The sequence below is a fragment of the Gracilinanus agilis genome, chromosome 2 (genome assembly GCF_016433145.1).
Source record: "Gracilinanus agilis isolate LMUSP501 chromosome 2, AgileGrace, whole genome shotgun sequence".
Taxonomy (NCBI): domain Eukaryota; kingdom Metazoa; phylum Chordata; class Mammalia; order Didelphimorphia; family Didelphidae; genus Gracilinanus; species Gracilinanus agilis.
This window is the reverse complement of record NC_058131.1, coordinates 310,124,873-310,140,486: the sequence shown is the minus strand read 5'-3', so window position 1 is coordinate 310,140,486 and position 15,614 is coordinate 310,124,873. Positions and strand designations below refer to the sequence as shown.

At 38.1% G+C, this 15,614-nt stretch overlaps 1 protein-coding gene across 2 annotated transcripts in view; it reads left to right on the top strand.

Annotated features, from left to right (window-relative positions):
* SLC7A9 (solute carrier family 7 member 9) overlaps positions 1-15,614 on the top strand; it is a 45,043-nt gene that overhangs the window by 22,227 nt on the left and 7,202 nt on the right. For both annotated transcript variants that reach the window (XM_044664182.1, XM_044664183.1), the window contains 5 exons: positions 8,627-8,671; positions 9,939-10,062; positions 12,466-12,569; positions 14,582-14,678; positions 15,296-15,445. In XM_044664182.1, the coding sequence (XP_044520117.1) occupies positions 8,627-8,671; positions 9,939-10,062; positions 12,466-12,569; positions 14,582-14,678; positions 15,296-15,445 (520 nt within the window). The remainder of the gene's footprint in view (positions 1-8,626; positions 8,672-9,938; positions 10,063-12,465; positions 12,570-14,581; positions 14,679-15,295; positions 15,446-15,614) is intronic.

The window sequence follows — 15,614 nt, the reverse complement described above, 5'->3', positions numbered from 1 at the left end:
TAGCCTGTTTTCCCCAACATAGTCCTAACCCTAATTTGGAGCTCTGCAGTGCTGGTGTTCCTGAGTTGCAGTTCTTGTCATACTTTTGCTTCTAAAGGGCTGTGGCTGTCAAGGACTAGGACTCCCCTGGAGCCATGATCCCCACCGTATTAGGGAAGGAGGGACTGGGTTGTAGGAGTGGATTTTGATATGATCCTTAGGTTTGTTAATGCAGCTTTCCTGTAGGTAGCATGAGAGGGCTGGGAAGGGTTCTGAATAAACTCCAGGTCAGTGGATTTGTTTGTTTCTTTTTGTAAATCTTCTTTCGGATTTTGGGTGGCCTAGACCATGAATACAGCTGAATTGATTCATCTTTGGTGCATAATTTCTGTTTTGGACAGATTTGAGAGATTATGGGGACAGGAGAAAATGTCTAATGTACTCTCTTATTGCTTGAGTGAACCTGAAGTCTAACCTACTTTATTTTAATTTAGCAAACATTTATTAACCACCGAGACACTGAGAATTTAATGAACTCAAGAATCTTTAACCCTATTGAGAGGGATACAACAATGTATACAAATAAGCATAAAACAAGGTCTTTTGAGGAGGGAAAAGGACTAGCATCTTGGGGATCTTGGGGAAGGTCTGCTTATCAGAGGGCCTGGTGCCTGAAATGAATACTGAAGGCAGTTAAAGACCATAATGGATATGAAAGGAGTCTATTCAAAGCATGGGGAATAGCTTGAGTTCAGAGTTCAGAGAACAGGAGAGGCCCAGTTTGACTGGAATGTCCGTGGAGAGGAACAACATGGCAAAGGCTGGTGAGGTAGGTTGAACACCCTGTGGAAGATGGCAGAGTTCCCCATCCTTAACACCACCAGGAAGATCTAAAAAACACACTAGAATACATGCTGATTGAGAAATCCAAGAAAAGTCCCAATAAATCATTTTTCTAGTCCAAATCGGTAGAGAGAAGCAGAGAGAGAAGTCTGCAAATCTTAGGGGCAGAATATGGCCAAAGCACTCCTAACCAAGCATTGTAGTCCCCAAGGACCGAAAGAGGAACGGGGCTGCCATTGAGGCAGGAAGCACTGGGGCAGAAGGAAGTCCAAGGGATTCCTTAAACTAGCTTACGGCGTGGAAATGGGTGCTGATGGTTGTCGCTCACTACCCAGTTGTGGGTTATGGATCCCAGGAGGGCTAAGAAGGAACAATGGCCAGGAATAGCAGAGAGGAGCATTCAGGGGCACCAGGCTGTGCCAAGAGCAAGCAACAGCTGTAAGAACACAACCCCCAGGAGCTGAATGGAGACTCTCTTCAATCCTCCATCCCAGTCTGAAACCTACACAGGAATAATCCAGGCAAGGATCCGAGACAAAGTAGAATCCGCAGTTCTCTTGCTCTGAACCTGCAGAGCTTTCCACCTGGCAGATAGTGGTTACATCCAGCAACAGTCTACTAAATCTTTCAACTAGGGGCAAACCCACAGGCATATTACTCTGGCCCAAACCTGGGTCAGGAACTTGCTGACTTCAAAGCAGGAAGACATTAAGCAGAATGCCCTGCTCAGATCACATCACTTTGGGAGCTCTGAAGACTTGCAGGTCCCCAGCCTGAGCTGTCCCTGAAATCCTAGAATAATGTACATTCAATACGCTAAGAAAGCAGCAGAAGGACCTAAGAGAATAGAAGTTCAATTCAGACATTCTCTTCAGAAACGTAGAGCTTGGTCTTAACACAAAGTCCAAAGTCAGGAAGTAGGTTGGCATGATGAGCAAACAAAAAAAGAATTTTACCATAAAGAGTTATTTTAACAGAGAAGTTCAGACACAAGCCCTAAAGAAGAGAATTATTCAAAAACTTCTAAAAGCAAAGCCTGAAAGGAAAATGACTCTCGGTCCAACCAGAATTCCTGGAAGAGATAAAGAAAGAGCTAAAAATTATTTTCAATACTAAGTTGAAAAGTATTAAAAAGTAAACATGAGCAAATAATTATGAAGGAATAAACAAAGATAAACTGCTTACAGTCTAATATGAGGTGATGATCCATGTATTTGTTAAGTGTTCTATCATAATTAGAAGTCATAGAAGATATCTAATAAGAAGTCCCAAGTATGGGTCTGTTATTTTTTGATGATCTAACCAGAAGAATGGAAAGGGAGGTGGGAGGAGTACACTAAGAGAAGGGAGAGGAACAATGTGGAAATTATCTCATATAATTGCACTGCAAAAGTAGAAGTCTATACAACAATGAGAAAGGGATGAGAGGGAGTGATTGGCAATGAAGCTTACTCTCATTTGAATTGGCTAAAGGAGGAAAGAATGTACCTAAACATTTGAGTATGGAAATTCATTTCAGTCAACAGAGAAACAAGAAGGAAAGAGCTTATTATTTTAAGGAAAAAAGAAAATTCTGAGGGAGGTTAAACCAAGGGAAGGATTAGTTGTAAGTAAAACAAATTCTTAAAGAGAAGGCAGGAAACAAAGAGAGGGGAAATTACCAAAGAATAGGATAGAAGGAAATAACAATTAGTAGAAATAACTGTGAAAATGAAGAGGATAAACTAACCAATAAAATAGAAGGAGAAAGCAGAAAGAATTAGAAACCAGAATTCAATAATATGTTGTTTATAAGAAACACACTTAGAACAGAAAGATGTATATGAAATTAATAAGTACTACAATTAATGCTTCAGCTGAAATGAAAAGGGCAGGAGTAGCAATCATGGTATTGGAGCAAACAACAGCAAAAATAGACCTAATTAAACAACATAATTAGGGTAAATACATTTTGTTGCAAGGTCACATAGATGATGAATTATTATTATTAATACTAAACATATATGGACCAAATGGCATAGCATCTAAATTCTTAAAAGAAAAGTTAAATGATTATAGGAAGAAATAGACTGTAAAACACTAAAAGTGGGAGACTTAAATCTATCTCTTTCAGACCTAAATAAATCTAATTAAAATAATAAACAAAAATTTATTTAGGTGAATAGAATTTTAGAAAAGTTATAAATTATAGACCTCTGGAAAATATTGAATGGAAATAGAAAGGAGTATGCATATTTCTCAATCATGCATGTTTTATTCTTATTTGGTCATTTTTCACTTGTGTCTGACTCTTTGTGACCCCATGAGAGATTTTCTTGGCAAAGATACTGAAGTGGGTTGGCATTTCCTTCTTTAATTCATTTTATAGATGAAGGAACTAAGGCTTACAGGGTTAAGTGACTAGTCCATTTTCGCCCAGCTTGAGGCTGTTTTTGTACTCAGGTTTTCCTCATTCTAGAGCCAGAGCTCTTTCCATTGCATTACCTATCTGCCCCTATGGCACATTCATTAAAAAGATCATGTATTATGGCATAAAAATCTCACAAACCAATACAAAAATGTAGAAATATCAATACACATCTTTAAAAACCATAATGTGACAAAATTAAAGTCAGTAAAGGGCCTTTAAAGAAAAAATTAAAAATCATAGGAAAGTTAAAATTTAATTAAAATGTCAACAATGAGATGACAATATATTGGGGGGGATATTTCCAAAACATTACTTAGGGGAGTGTTTATATATCTAAACATAAAACAGAAATGGCAACTCAACAAATTGGACATACCTAAATAAAGTTGGAAAAGTAACAAATTAAAGCCCCCAAGTTGAAGACCAAGATAAAAATACTGAAAATCAAAGAACAGATTAACAAAACTGAAAGAAAAAACTTTTGAATTAATACACCTAAAATATGTTTTATTTTTTTAAAAAACCTCTTTGTAAAACAGATATACCTTTATCCAGCTCATTTTTTTAAAGAAAATAAAGTGATCAGATTACAATCAATGAAGAAGAAATAAAATAAACTATTAGGATCAATTTATTCAATTATATGCCAATAAAATAACACTCTAAATGAAATGGGTAAAAAATTACAAAAATACAAATAGCCCTAGATGAACAGATTAGGAAATAAAATATTTAACCCCAATGTAGAAAAATAAATTGAACAAGCCATGAATGAACTCCCAAAGAAAAAAGCCTCAGAACCAGATGGATTTATAAGTGAATTTTACTAAAAATTTCATGAAAAATTAATTATAACATTATAAAAATTGAAAAAAGGGAAAAAATCAGGTTCTGCCAAATTCCTTCCATGACATAAATATTATCTTGATACCTAATCCAGAGAGAATGGAAATGGAGAAAAAAAAACTATAGGCTAATATCCCTAATGAATATTGAAGTAAAAATTTTAAATAAAATATTAGCAGGGAGACAATAGCAATATTTACCAAAGATTGTAAACTATGACAAGACTGGATTTGTAACTGAAGTAGAGGAAATCTATAATCAACCATATTATTAGGAAGAACAACAAAAATCATACAAGTTTTAGAGATTACAATATCCATTCCTCTTGGTTAAATCTAATAAAAAGCCTAGGTTAAATGATATGTGTTAGCTATCTAAAAACCAAGAACTAACATTATCTTTAAGGTAGACAAACTAGAGAACTTTTCAATAAGATTAAGAAAAAGAAATCTTTATTTCTTTTCATTTGATATAGTTCATTTGATATAGTGCTAGATATGAACTATAGCATTAAGACAAGAAAAATAAATGGAAGTGTAGACAAAAAGGAAACAAAATTATCATTTATTGTAGCTAAAATGAAGATTTACTTAAAAAGTCCTAAAATCAACCAAAAAACTAATTGAAATAATAACTTTGGCAGAGTGGCAGAATATAAAAATAAGTCCACACAAATCATCATATTTCTGAATAATACCAGCAAAATCCAGCAGGAAGAGAAAAAATAAAATACTTGAGGATTCTACCTGCCAAGACACACATGAGAATTATATGAACACAATTATTAAATACTCTTTATAAAGATAGATCTATTTTCTTGTGGTTAGACTGAGCCAATATGATGAAAATGGCAAAATTAGTCCTAGTTAATTTATTTGTTCAATGCCATATCAGTGGATTGCTTTATAGAGCTAGAAAGAGCAATAAGAAAATTCGTCTGTAGGAACAAAAGGTCAAGAATACAAAAAAAAAAAATTAGTGAAAAAACAAAAAGTGGGAAGAAGGGCAACTTAACAGTACCAGATCTCAAGTTGTACTTGCAAAGCTATAAACATCAAAACATTTTAATACCATATAAGAAATATAGAAGTTGATCAATGAAACATTAGGAACACAATATAAAGAGGTAAACATGCACAGTGCCCTAGTATTTGATAAACTTCCAAATTTCAATTATTGAGGCAAGAACTCATTATTTGACACTAATTATTAGGAAAACTGGAAAGCAGTGTGACAGAAACCAATTATAGACCAACATCTCATTTTTAATACTGAGACAATGTCTAAATGGATATATGATGTAGATAGAAAGGGTGTCATCATAAACAATTTAGAGGTGTGTGGGAGAAGTACATGTCAGATATAAAATGAATAATTTGATTATATTAAATTGAAAAGTTTCTGTACAAACAAAACTAATGTAACCAAAATTAGAAGGGAAGCAACAAATTGGGAGACTAAATTTATAACAAAAACCTCTGACAAAGGTCTCATTTCTCAATTTATAAGGAGCTGAGTACAAAAAATCAAGCCACTCCCCAATTGACAAATGGTCAAGGGACATGAATAGGTAGTTTTCAGATAAAGAAATCAAAACTACTAATAAGCACATAAAAAGTGTTCTAAATCTTTCATAATTAGAGAAATGCAAATCAAAAGAATGCTGAGGTACCACCGCACACATAGCAGATTGGCCAATATGACAGTAAAGGAAAATAATAAATGTTGGAGAGGATGTGGCAAAATCAGGACACTAATGCATTGCTGGTGGAGTTGTGACTTAATCTAGCCATTCTGGAGGGCAATTTGGAACTGTGCCCAAAGGGCTTTAAGAGAATGCATGTCCTTTGATCCAGCCATAGCACTGCTGAGGTTGTACCCCAAAGAGATAATAAGGAAAAATACTTGTACAAAAATATTCATAGCCATGCTCTTTTGTGGTGACAAAAAACTGGAAAATGAAGGGACGCCCTTCTATTGGAGAATGGCTGAACAAATTGTGGTATATGATGGTGATGGAATATTATTGTGCTCTAAGGAATGATGATCTGGGGGCTTTCCATATGAACTGGGAGAATCTCAATGAACTGATGCAGAGTGAAAGGAGCAGAACCAGGAGAACATTATACACAGAGACTGATACACTGTGGTAAAATCCAATGCAATGGACTTTGCTACTAGTAGCAATGCAACGAGCCAGGACACTCCTAAAGGACTTATGTAAAAGAATGTTATCCACATTGAGAGAAAGAACTGTGGGAGTAGAAATGCAAAAAAAGAACATATGACATCACTTATCACATGTAAACATGAGTATATGATTTGGGGTTTAGGCTTTAAAAAATCACTCTATAGCAAAAAATGAATAATATGGAAATAGGTATCAAGTGACAACATTTGTACCATCTGGTGGAATTGCTTGTTGGCTCTGGGAGGGGTGAGGGAAGAGGAGAGGGAAAGAAAATTGTAGCCCCCAGTAATGACAGTAGATCCCAGTAAAATCACAGCCATGGTATAGGAACTGCCAAACACAAAGCCTGCTCCTAAGCATGGGAAAAACAAACTTTTCCCATCACAGATATTGTATGTTCTTCTAAGAAGTCACTGGTCAGCAAGAGGATTCCTGCATATCTGTCTGTTAGTCTGTCAGTTCGGCCCCCATGTAATCCCAGAATCATTTTTCTCATCCCAGTTCACTGACCCACAAGTAATTTGGGGAGATGGGCTCTACAGACAATGAATCATGTAAACATGGAAAAATAGTCTCAAAAATAAATAAATTTTTTTTAAAAAGTAAGTACATGTCAGATCTATGAATAGGGGAGAGTTCTTAACCAAACAAGAGAAAAGAGAATTTCGTAGGAAGTTATAAATGGTCAATTTTGATTACATAAAATTTAGACGTCTCTGTATAAGCAAAATCAGTGTAGGGGGCAGCTGGGTAGCTCAGTGGATTGAGAGTCAGGCCTAGAGATGGGAGGTCCTAGGTTCAAATCTGGCCTCAGACACTTCCCAGCTGTGTGACCCTGGGCAAGTCACTTGACCCCCATTGCCTACCCTTACCACTCTTCTGCCTTGGAGCCAATACACAGTATTGACTCCAAGACGGAAGGTAAGGGTTTAAAAAAAAAAAATCAGTGCAAAGAAGAAACAAGAAGAAAATCAGAGAAATGAGATAAAAATCTTTCTAACAAGTTTCTCTGATCAAAGTCTCATTTCTAAGATATATAGGGAACTGAATCCAGATTTATAGGAATAAAAACCATTCCCCATTGATAAGTGGTCCAAAGATATAATTAGACAGTTTCCAGAAAATAAAATTCAAGATAGTAATAGCCATATGAAAAGGTCTAAATTGCTGATAACTAGAGAAATACAAATTAAAACAACTCTAAGCTATTATGCCCATCAGATGGGCTAAATAGACAAAAATGGGAAATAATAAATGTTGGAAGGGCTGTGTGAAAATAAGTATGTGAAGGCACAGTTGACGGGATTATGAACTTATTTAGCCATCCTGTGAAGCAATTTGGAACTGTGCTGAAAAATCTATTAAACTGTGAATATCTTTTGGTCCATTGATATTGCTACTGGGTTTATACCACAAAAAAATTAAAGAGGAAAAGACCCATATCACAAAAGTGTTGTTAGTAGCTCTTTTTATGCTGGCAAAGAATTGGAAACTGAGGGAGTAACCATCAATTGTGAATATTTTAACAATTTATGGCATATGAATAAAATGAAGTATTCTTGTGCTGTAGGAAATGATGAAGAGGGTGGTTTCAGGGAAACCTGGGAAGGCTTGTATTTACTGATACAAAGTGAAAATGAATAAAACCAGGAGAATTTATAAAATAATAATGATATTATAAAGACAATCGCCTTTGAAAGAGTTAGACTCTGGTCAGCACAATGACTAAGGACAATTCCAGAGAGCTCCACAATGAAACTCAATACCTATCCCCACGTGGGGAGGTGACGGACTCAAAGTATAGCCTGAGATATGCTTTTTTTTGGATGTGGCTAATGGAAGAATTGATTTGACTTGACTCTACAAGTATGTAACAGGCTTTGATTTTCTTGTTTCTCCATTTGGAAGTAGGTGGGTAAATGGGAGGTGGGAAGGAAAGAAAGTGGACCTGAAAATGAGCTAAAATTGAATTTTAAAACATTGAATATTTGGTTATTAAATTTGCATTTTCTCCTAGAATCACTAGCGAGGCAATGAAGGTTTTTTGAGCATGAGAGAGCCTGTCCTTTAGAAAGATAATTTTCACTATTGTGCAATGAATAAATTGGAGGAAAGCAGAGAGCTTGCAGGGAGGGGGACCAATCAGAAGCCATCTCTAACAGAAAGAACCAGGAATGTCTTCATTTCCACTGAGCAAAGGGCTTCCCAGCTTGAGAATTTCCTGAATGGTTGAAAAATGGGTTCCTGCGTGAAGAGAATGTGTGTGACGAGAGGAGTGTGTGGCATGCCGTTTGTGCTTTGAGATACCAGCTGGAACATCACAGGTGTACTAGACATGGCTGTTTTTCTTTTTCCAGGAATCAGCTCAATTACATTACAGAAGAACTTAAAAACCCCTACAGGTAAGTGCCTACAGGCCCAGCCAGAGAAAGGCAAGGCAAGATGTAGGGTCCGCTGTCATCTCTGCATACAGGCTGTCAGAGCTGCTCCTCTGCTGCCCCTCTGCTCTCCCTTTGCACCCCTTGAAGATGACGTGGATGCTGGTTTCTTTAGGAGATAGAGATTTCATTAGATAGTACTATAGCCTATGGTCTGATAGGGCTTAGGCTGGCTGTGGCAGACAGAGTTTTGATCTGTCATCTAGAAATATCTAAACAAGCAACTTTACTTTCTTTTCCTTTTTTTTTCAAGCCCTTACCTTCCATCTTAGAATCAATATTGTGCATTGCTTCCAAGGCAGATTGGTGGTAAGAGCCAGGCAATGGGCGTTAAGTGACTTGCCCAAGGTCTCACAGCTAAGAAGTGTCCCAGGCCAGATTGGAACCCAGGACCTCTTGGCTCTCAATCCACTGGCCCACCTCGCTGCCCCCATCACTTTATTTTCTATAGAGCCATACCATTGATCCATATCTTAACAAAACTTTTCACCTTCTGTTTGGGCCAGTGAGCAGGAAAGCTAGATGGTACAGTGGCTAAAACTTTGGATTTAGAGTTAGGAAAACACGAGTTCAAAACCAACCTTAGATGCTTTCTAGTGGCCTGACCCTGGCCAGATCAATTCACCTCTGTTTGCTTCCTTTTCCTCAAAAGTAAAATGGGGATAATATTCACACCTACCTCCCAGGGTTGTTGTGAAGATAAAATAACAAAGATAAAGTGCTTCGTAAATGCCAGCTATTCGTATATAAATGCTGGGGTAGGATTACACTTTTCCCAGCATTGGCTCTTGTAACTCAGAAACATGCTCGCTGAGGTCCCTGCTCAGGAAAGCGTCATTCGTCCCTTTCTGGACAAAACTGGAGCAGTCTCTTGACAAAGCACACAAAAGTGGTTTGACCAAAGGGCTGGCCCAGGGGAGGCCACAATGCCGGTCACTGCTGCAGAGAACAAATGTTGGCACACCCACCCAGAGAGGTAGAGCTCCAAGGGTTTTCCAGTTATGCTTTTGAAGGTGTGTGAGCTGATCTTGTACCTAAAATAGGAGAATCTGCTTGAAAAAATGATTTTAATTACATTTTTATAAGCTTAGGCAGAATATTATTGAGTTAAAAATTTGAGTTTTCAGTGTATGGATTGTTAGACCATTAACCAAGTGCTATTACGGCACGTATTTTGAGAAATACTGACAGCTTTGAATGATTCTGTGTTCTCGGGTTTTTGTGAACTTAGAAACTTGCCGCTGGCTATCATCATCGGGATCCCTCTGGTCACTGTGTGTTACGTGCTGATGAATGTCTCATACTTCACCATAATGACATCTACAGAACTTTTACAGTCCCAGGCTGTGGCTGTGGTAAGTCATCGAGAATTTTTGCAACAAATTGTATCATTTATCATCATTATTATTAATAGTGTTTTGATTAACGATGAAAGGCACAGAAGTGCCTGAATTCTTGACCGCTATACCGTCTAATTGCCTTGTGCTCCCATAACCTCTGATATTTCTTTTCCTTCTCTTTATTGTGGGGAAGATTCAAACGCCCAGTAAGTAGCTAAACAGAGTTGGGTTGAGCCCAAGTAAAAGTTTGTCCTCAACATCCCAGGTTGGGCATTTCGTGATGGGCCTCAACCCGAGCCACAGGGTGGCCCCAGCATGGATTTGGAGTCAGAGCTGGATCTGAATCCTGGATCTGTCACTCCCTGTGTGACTTTGGATAAAATTCCTCATTGATAAAATCAGGAGGTTGAACTTGACCTTCTCTAAGGTGCTTTTCACATGTAAATCTGTGATCTTACAATCAGGAATACATGCAAGTCTCCCTTGAGAATGAGATGACCCCTAACTGAGTGAAAGCAGGAAAGCGAATTCTCTGGAATCCTTAAAGATGCTCAGATACTTCTTTGTGGGCGATGGAGACCTTAGAGAGAGATCATTTCTCTTTCAACAGGACAGCCCTTATTTCTCATTCCCCCCACCTCGCCATTGTAGAGCCCAAGCAGAATCAGAACAGCTCACCCACAGCGGTTGTGGCTCAGTGTAGGGGGCAGAGGCAGAAATCGGTGGTGTCAAACTCAGATAGAAACCCAGACCACGAAGGGGCCGTCTCTGCAGGCCACACATTGACTTAGAAAGCTACACATTAATATTATCTATATATTTCATTATGTTTTTTACTTTTTTTGTTAAATATTTCCCAATTACATTTTATTAATCTGGTTCTGGGCACAAGAGTGTTGTAGGTTTCATGTTGCCCCTGGGCCTTATGTTTAATATCTCTGGTCTAAATGAACAATTGGAATAGGGTTTTCTCAAAAATTATTATTTTTTTTAGTTAGTCCCTCTCTCCTTTCCATAAAAGATATCATCTGGCAAGATGTATAGATTGTGTCTTTTTGTGTTTCTGAAAGGAACAACCTACTCAAAAAAAAAAACAAAACACAACAAAATCTTGAACTCGGTGGCCAGGTGTCAAAGTCTCCTTTATTTCATTCTCAGGAGAATGGGCACTCGTGAGACAGTGGTCCAAGTGTTAGCCAGCAAGGGAGAGCAAGATCTCAGAGTCAAAGGCCTCCCTTTTATCCTAGTCTCTGACGCAGAGATGGTCCCTCCCCTCTTTCCCCATTGGCTGGTTTCTAGAATGTTAAACTCTATACATGGAAGCTAGCCAATCAGAACCCAGGCCAGAGAGACCTAATTATGTTCAATATTCATTTGGTCCTAGCCAATCAGAGGAGAGCACATTTTCTATTTGTCTGCATCATGTTTTCAACCAATCAGAGGAGGAGGAGGTTACTCTTAAGTTTCAGTCTCTGGGTTTATCTGGGCAGCCAGATGTACTTCTCTGAGAAGAGGCCATGTGCTGCCTCTCTTCCCCACATTTCCACTGCTCAGCTCATTCTCTGAAGGAGGACATTCACAAGTTATTTTTCAGCGATTAAATCTGTAGCTCTACATAATGTTCTCTTGGTTCTACTCTTGTCACTTTTGGTTATCTCACCAAGTTCTTGAAAAATTAAATCCGCTCGTCATTTCTTATGGCACCAAAGCATTACATCGAGAATGAGGGTTCTTCTTACCTTCAGTATTAGCTTCAGTTCTAAGATAGAAGACGGGCAAGGGCCAGGCAAGCCAGGTTAAGTGAACAGCTGGGAAAGGCCTGGAGTCACATTTGAACTCAAGTCCTCCCACCTCCAGAGAATTTAAAAAAAATTTTTTTAAATGATTGTTTTTAAAAAATTTTACATGTAACTGGGAAATGTTTAATGAAATAAATAAATATAAAAAAATAAAAATAACTTAAACATATATTAAAAAATAGGTCTCCTTAAACTGGAGTCCATGAACTTGGTTCTGTTAACTATTTTGAAAACTACAGTTCAATATATTTCTATTTCTTGGCAAACCTATGTATTTTAATTTATATATCTAAAAATATTATTCAGAGAAGGAATTCAGAGGCTTCATCAGGCTACCAAAGGAGTACATGACACAAAAAGAAGTTAAGAATTTCTGAATCAGAAGGAAAAGATTTCACTGTCCATTAAAGACAAACTGATGCTTTCCATAGTATAAAGAAAACCCTTAAGACCTTTAAGATCATTGCCACACATGTCAGGCACAAACCCACAACAAATACAAGACGGGCTTTAATTTGCAGACCACGAGGATCTGAATTGAACCAGAATCAAACCAAGTTTATTTCCATGTCCAAAGAACCTTTAATTTCCTCTGGAGCAACTTCTTTTCTTCTCCTAGACTTTTGGTGACCGGGTTCTCTATCCAGCTTCCTGGATTGTTCCGGTCTTTGTGGCATTTTCAACGATTGGCGCTGCTAATGGCACCTGTTTCACCGCTGGGAGGTAAAGTTTCATGACAACTAAATGAATTAGGCACGGGCAGCACAAATTAACTTTGGAATTAAATATTCCACAAAGGAGAAAATTGAGGTCGTTGCAATAAAACCTTTGTTAAGTACCTACTCTGCAAGACATGGTATGAAGGGGGGAAAATGAACTATAAAAAGCCCCTGCCCTCAAGGAGCTAATAACCGAGTAAGGGACTCTAGAAGGCATGAATGCAGCCAAATAAGAAGATGCGACACAGTCAGAGGAGATCCAAAGAGTTAGGAGATTTGGTAGATGGTGGTAGAGGCAATGGGGGGTGGGGGTGGGGGAAGGAAAGTCACTTCCAGGTAGAGGGGATCAGAAAGCCTTCATGGAGGATATGAGCTGGACCCTGGACATAGAGAAGGTGGACATTGGCTAGATTGAGGCCAGACAAGCGGGATGATATTAGTAAATACATAGAGGGGACAAGATAAGATCAGGAAAATCTAACTAGACGGAACACAGAGTATATGAACAAATGTGATGTCAGACGAGGGGAGAAAAGTTCAATGAGAGCCAAACTGGGGAAAACCTTAAATACTCTAATAAGGAGGATGCACTTTTATTTAGAAGAGAATGAGGGGGCAGATAGGTGTCTGAGTGGTTAGAGCACCAGGTGCAGAGACGGGAGGTCCTGGGTTCAAATTTGAGCTCGAACCCTTCCTAGCTGTGTGACCCTGAGCAAGTCACTTAACCCTAATTTGCCCAGCCCTCACCGTTCTTTTGCTTTGGATCTGATATTTAGTATTAAGTCTAAAACAGAGGTAAGGGTTAAAAAGAAGGAATGAGGAACTATTTAAAGATTTTAAACAATAGAGTAATATGATCAGAATTGCACATTGGGAAGATTATTCTGCTATGGTTATGAAGGACAGTCAAGAGGAGACATTAAAGGCAGGGATATGGTCATGAGTTCAATTTTGCTTTTAATCGGTTAGGCAGAAGGCCACGAAATGATGGTGAAGAAACGTCATTAGAAGGTAACTATTCTCCAGAGACAGAACTGTTGGAGTGGGATGGAGGTGGATCCAAGTGCACTCTCTCTCACTAAATCAGTGCATTTAGGGTTTTGTTTTGGGTTTTGGCTTTGTATGAATGTGCTCTTACAACAGTGACCAATAGGCAAGTGTGTTTTGCGTGATAATAAAAAATAAAAGAAAGTAATTAAAAAAATAAAGAAACTCTTTTCACTTCAAAGAATTTCTAACTAAGAGCTTGATATAAAATGCTCAACTTGGCCCACAGAATATCTATGAACTTTCCAATTTCCCAAGCTCCACACTCTCCCCTTTAGAGAAACTTGCTCATCTTGGTAGCTTTCTGATTATTAGAAAAGATAAATCAGACTACACTTGTCCCATTTTCTTGTAAGGATCTTGGGAGTTGAATATTACATTTACAAAACATAGAGTTCACTTTTCCAAAATTGACCTCCTCATACTATCACGAAGTTGAGATCTATACTCATTTATCGCTAAATTCAACAGTGTAGCTAAAAGAAATATTCTATCTCTTTGAGAAAACTGCATTCTAGGGGGCAGCTGGGTGGCTCAGTGGATTGAGAGCCAGGCCTAGAGATGTGAGGTCCTGGGTTCAAATCTGACCTCAGATACTTCCTAACTGTATGACCCTGGACAAGTCACTTAACCCCCATTGCCTAGCCCTTATCGCTCTTCTGCCTTAGAACTGGTACACAGTATTGATTCTAAGACAGAAGGTTTCATCATTTATTTATTTTATTTTTTACATTTTGATATATTTATTTTTATAGTTATATTATTATATTACATATTATATATGTTTTATTGTGTTAACATATATAATATATACTTATAATTTTATTACAATATATTATAATGTATACTTATTTATTATAAATATATTATATTACATATGTGTACAAACTCAGTAAATATGAGAACATTTCTCTGAGGGTCTGTGCAGTTCTTTCCTGAGCATCCCAATCCATGTTCTGATTTTGGCAGATTGGTTTACGTGGCAGGACGGGAAGGTCACATGTTAAAGATGCTCTCTTACATCAGCGTTAAGCGTTTAACTCCGGCACCTGCCATCATCTTCTACGTGAGTACAAATGATTCGAGGCAAACCTCTTGGACAGAAAAATGCCTATTGCCCATCATGGTGGTTTCCAAATGCACAGCACATGCTTCTTTGCTCCTAGGAGGGTTGGCTGTGTTCAGGGTTCGATGGTTTTCCCACTTCTCCGCTGCCCCAGTGACTCTTTCAGCGGTAGTTTGCTACCCCCTGCTCAAACCATTCCACATGAGTCCACCCGAGTCTCCTAACTCGTATTACAAATACTGTACTTGAATTTTTTTTTAATTTTGAATCGAGATGGCAGGATAGATTCTGAGTCAGCCAAGAGACAGAGGAGAGGAGCCAGATTTCAGCTTGAGCACTAGAGACCCTCCCTTCCCCAAGGCCAAAGGAACTGGACTAAGAAATGAGGGTGGTTTTTTTTATCCCTCCCTCTGTCATGGCCACACCAGATCCTTATACGTTTGCTGGATTGCTGTTGAGCTTGATGGAAGCCAGTAACAGAAGTTCCCATGTGCCTTTGCTGCTCTCTGAGTAGAGGAGGTCCCTCCTCAGAGCACCCCCTTCTCACAGAGGGCTGATTGCAGAAGGACAACCTTTAAGTTCTGGTAACTCAAAATTCGTTCTTTTCATTACTCTAGGGCATCATTGCCATTCTGTACATCATCCCTGGGGATATAAATACATTAATTAACTACTTCAGCTTTGCTTCATGGTTCTTTTATGGCCTGACTATATTAGGATTGATTGTGATGAGGTTTACAAAGAAAGACCATAAAAGACCTATCAAGGTAGGTGCTGGGTTGTTTTTGTTGTTGTTGTTTTTTAAATGAACTAAACTAGCCCTCTCCTTCCTTCAGAGTTCAGCTCTAACTCTACCTCCTGATTACTTTTTCTGCCTACCTTTTAGGTCTTTCTTTTCTTGAAAGTTGTTTCTGTCTGTCTCCTTGTTTGGTTCTT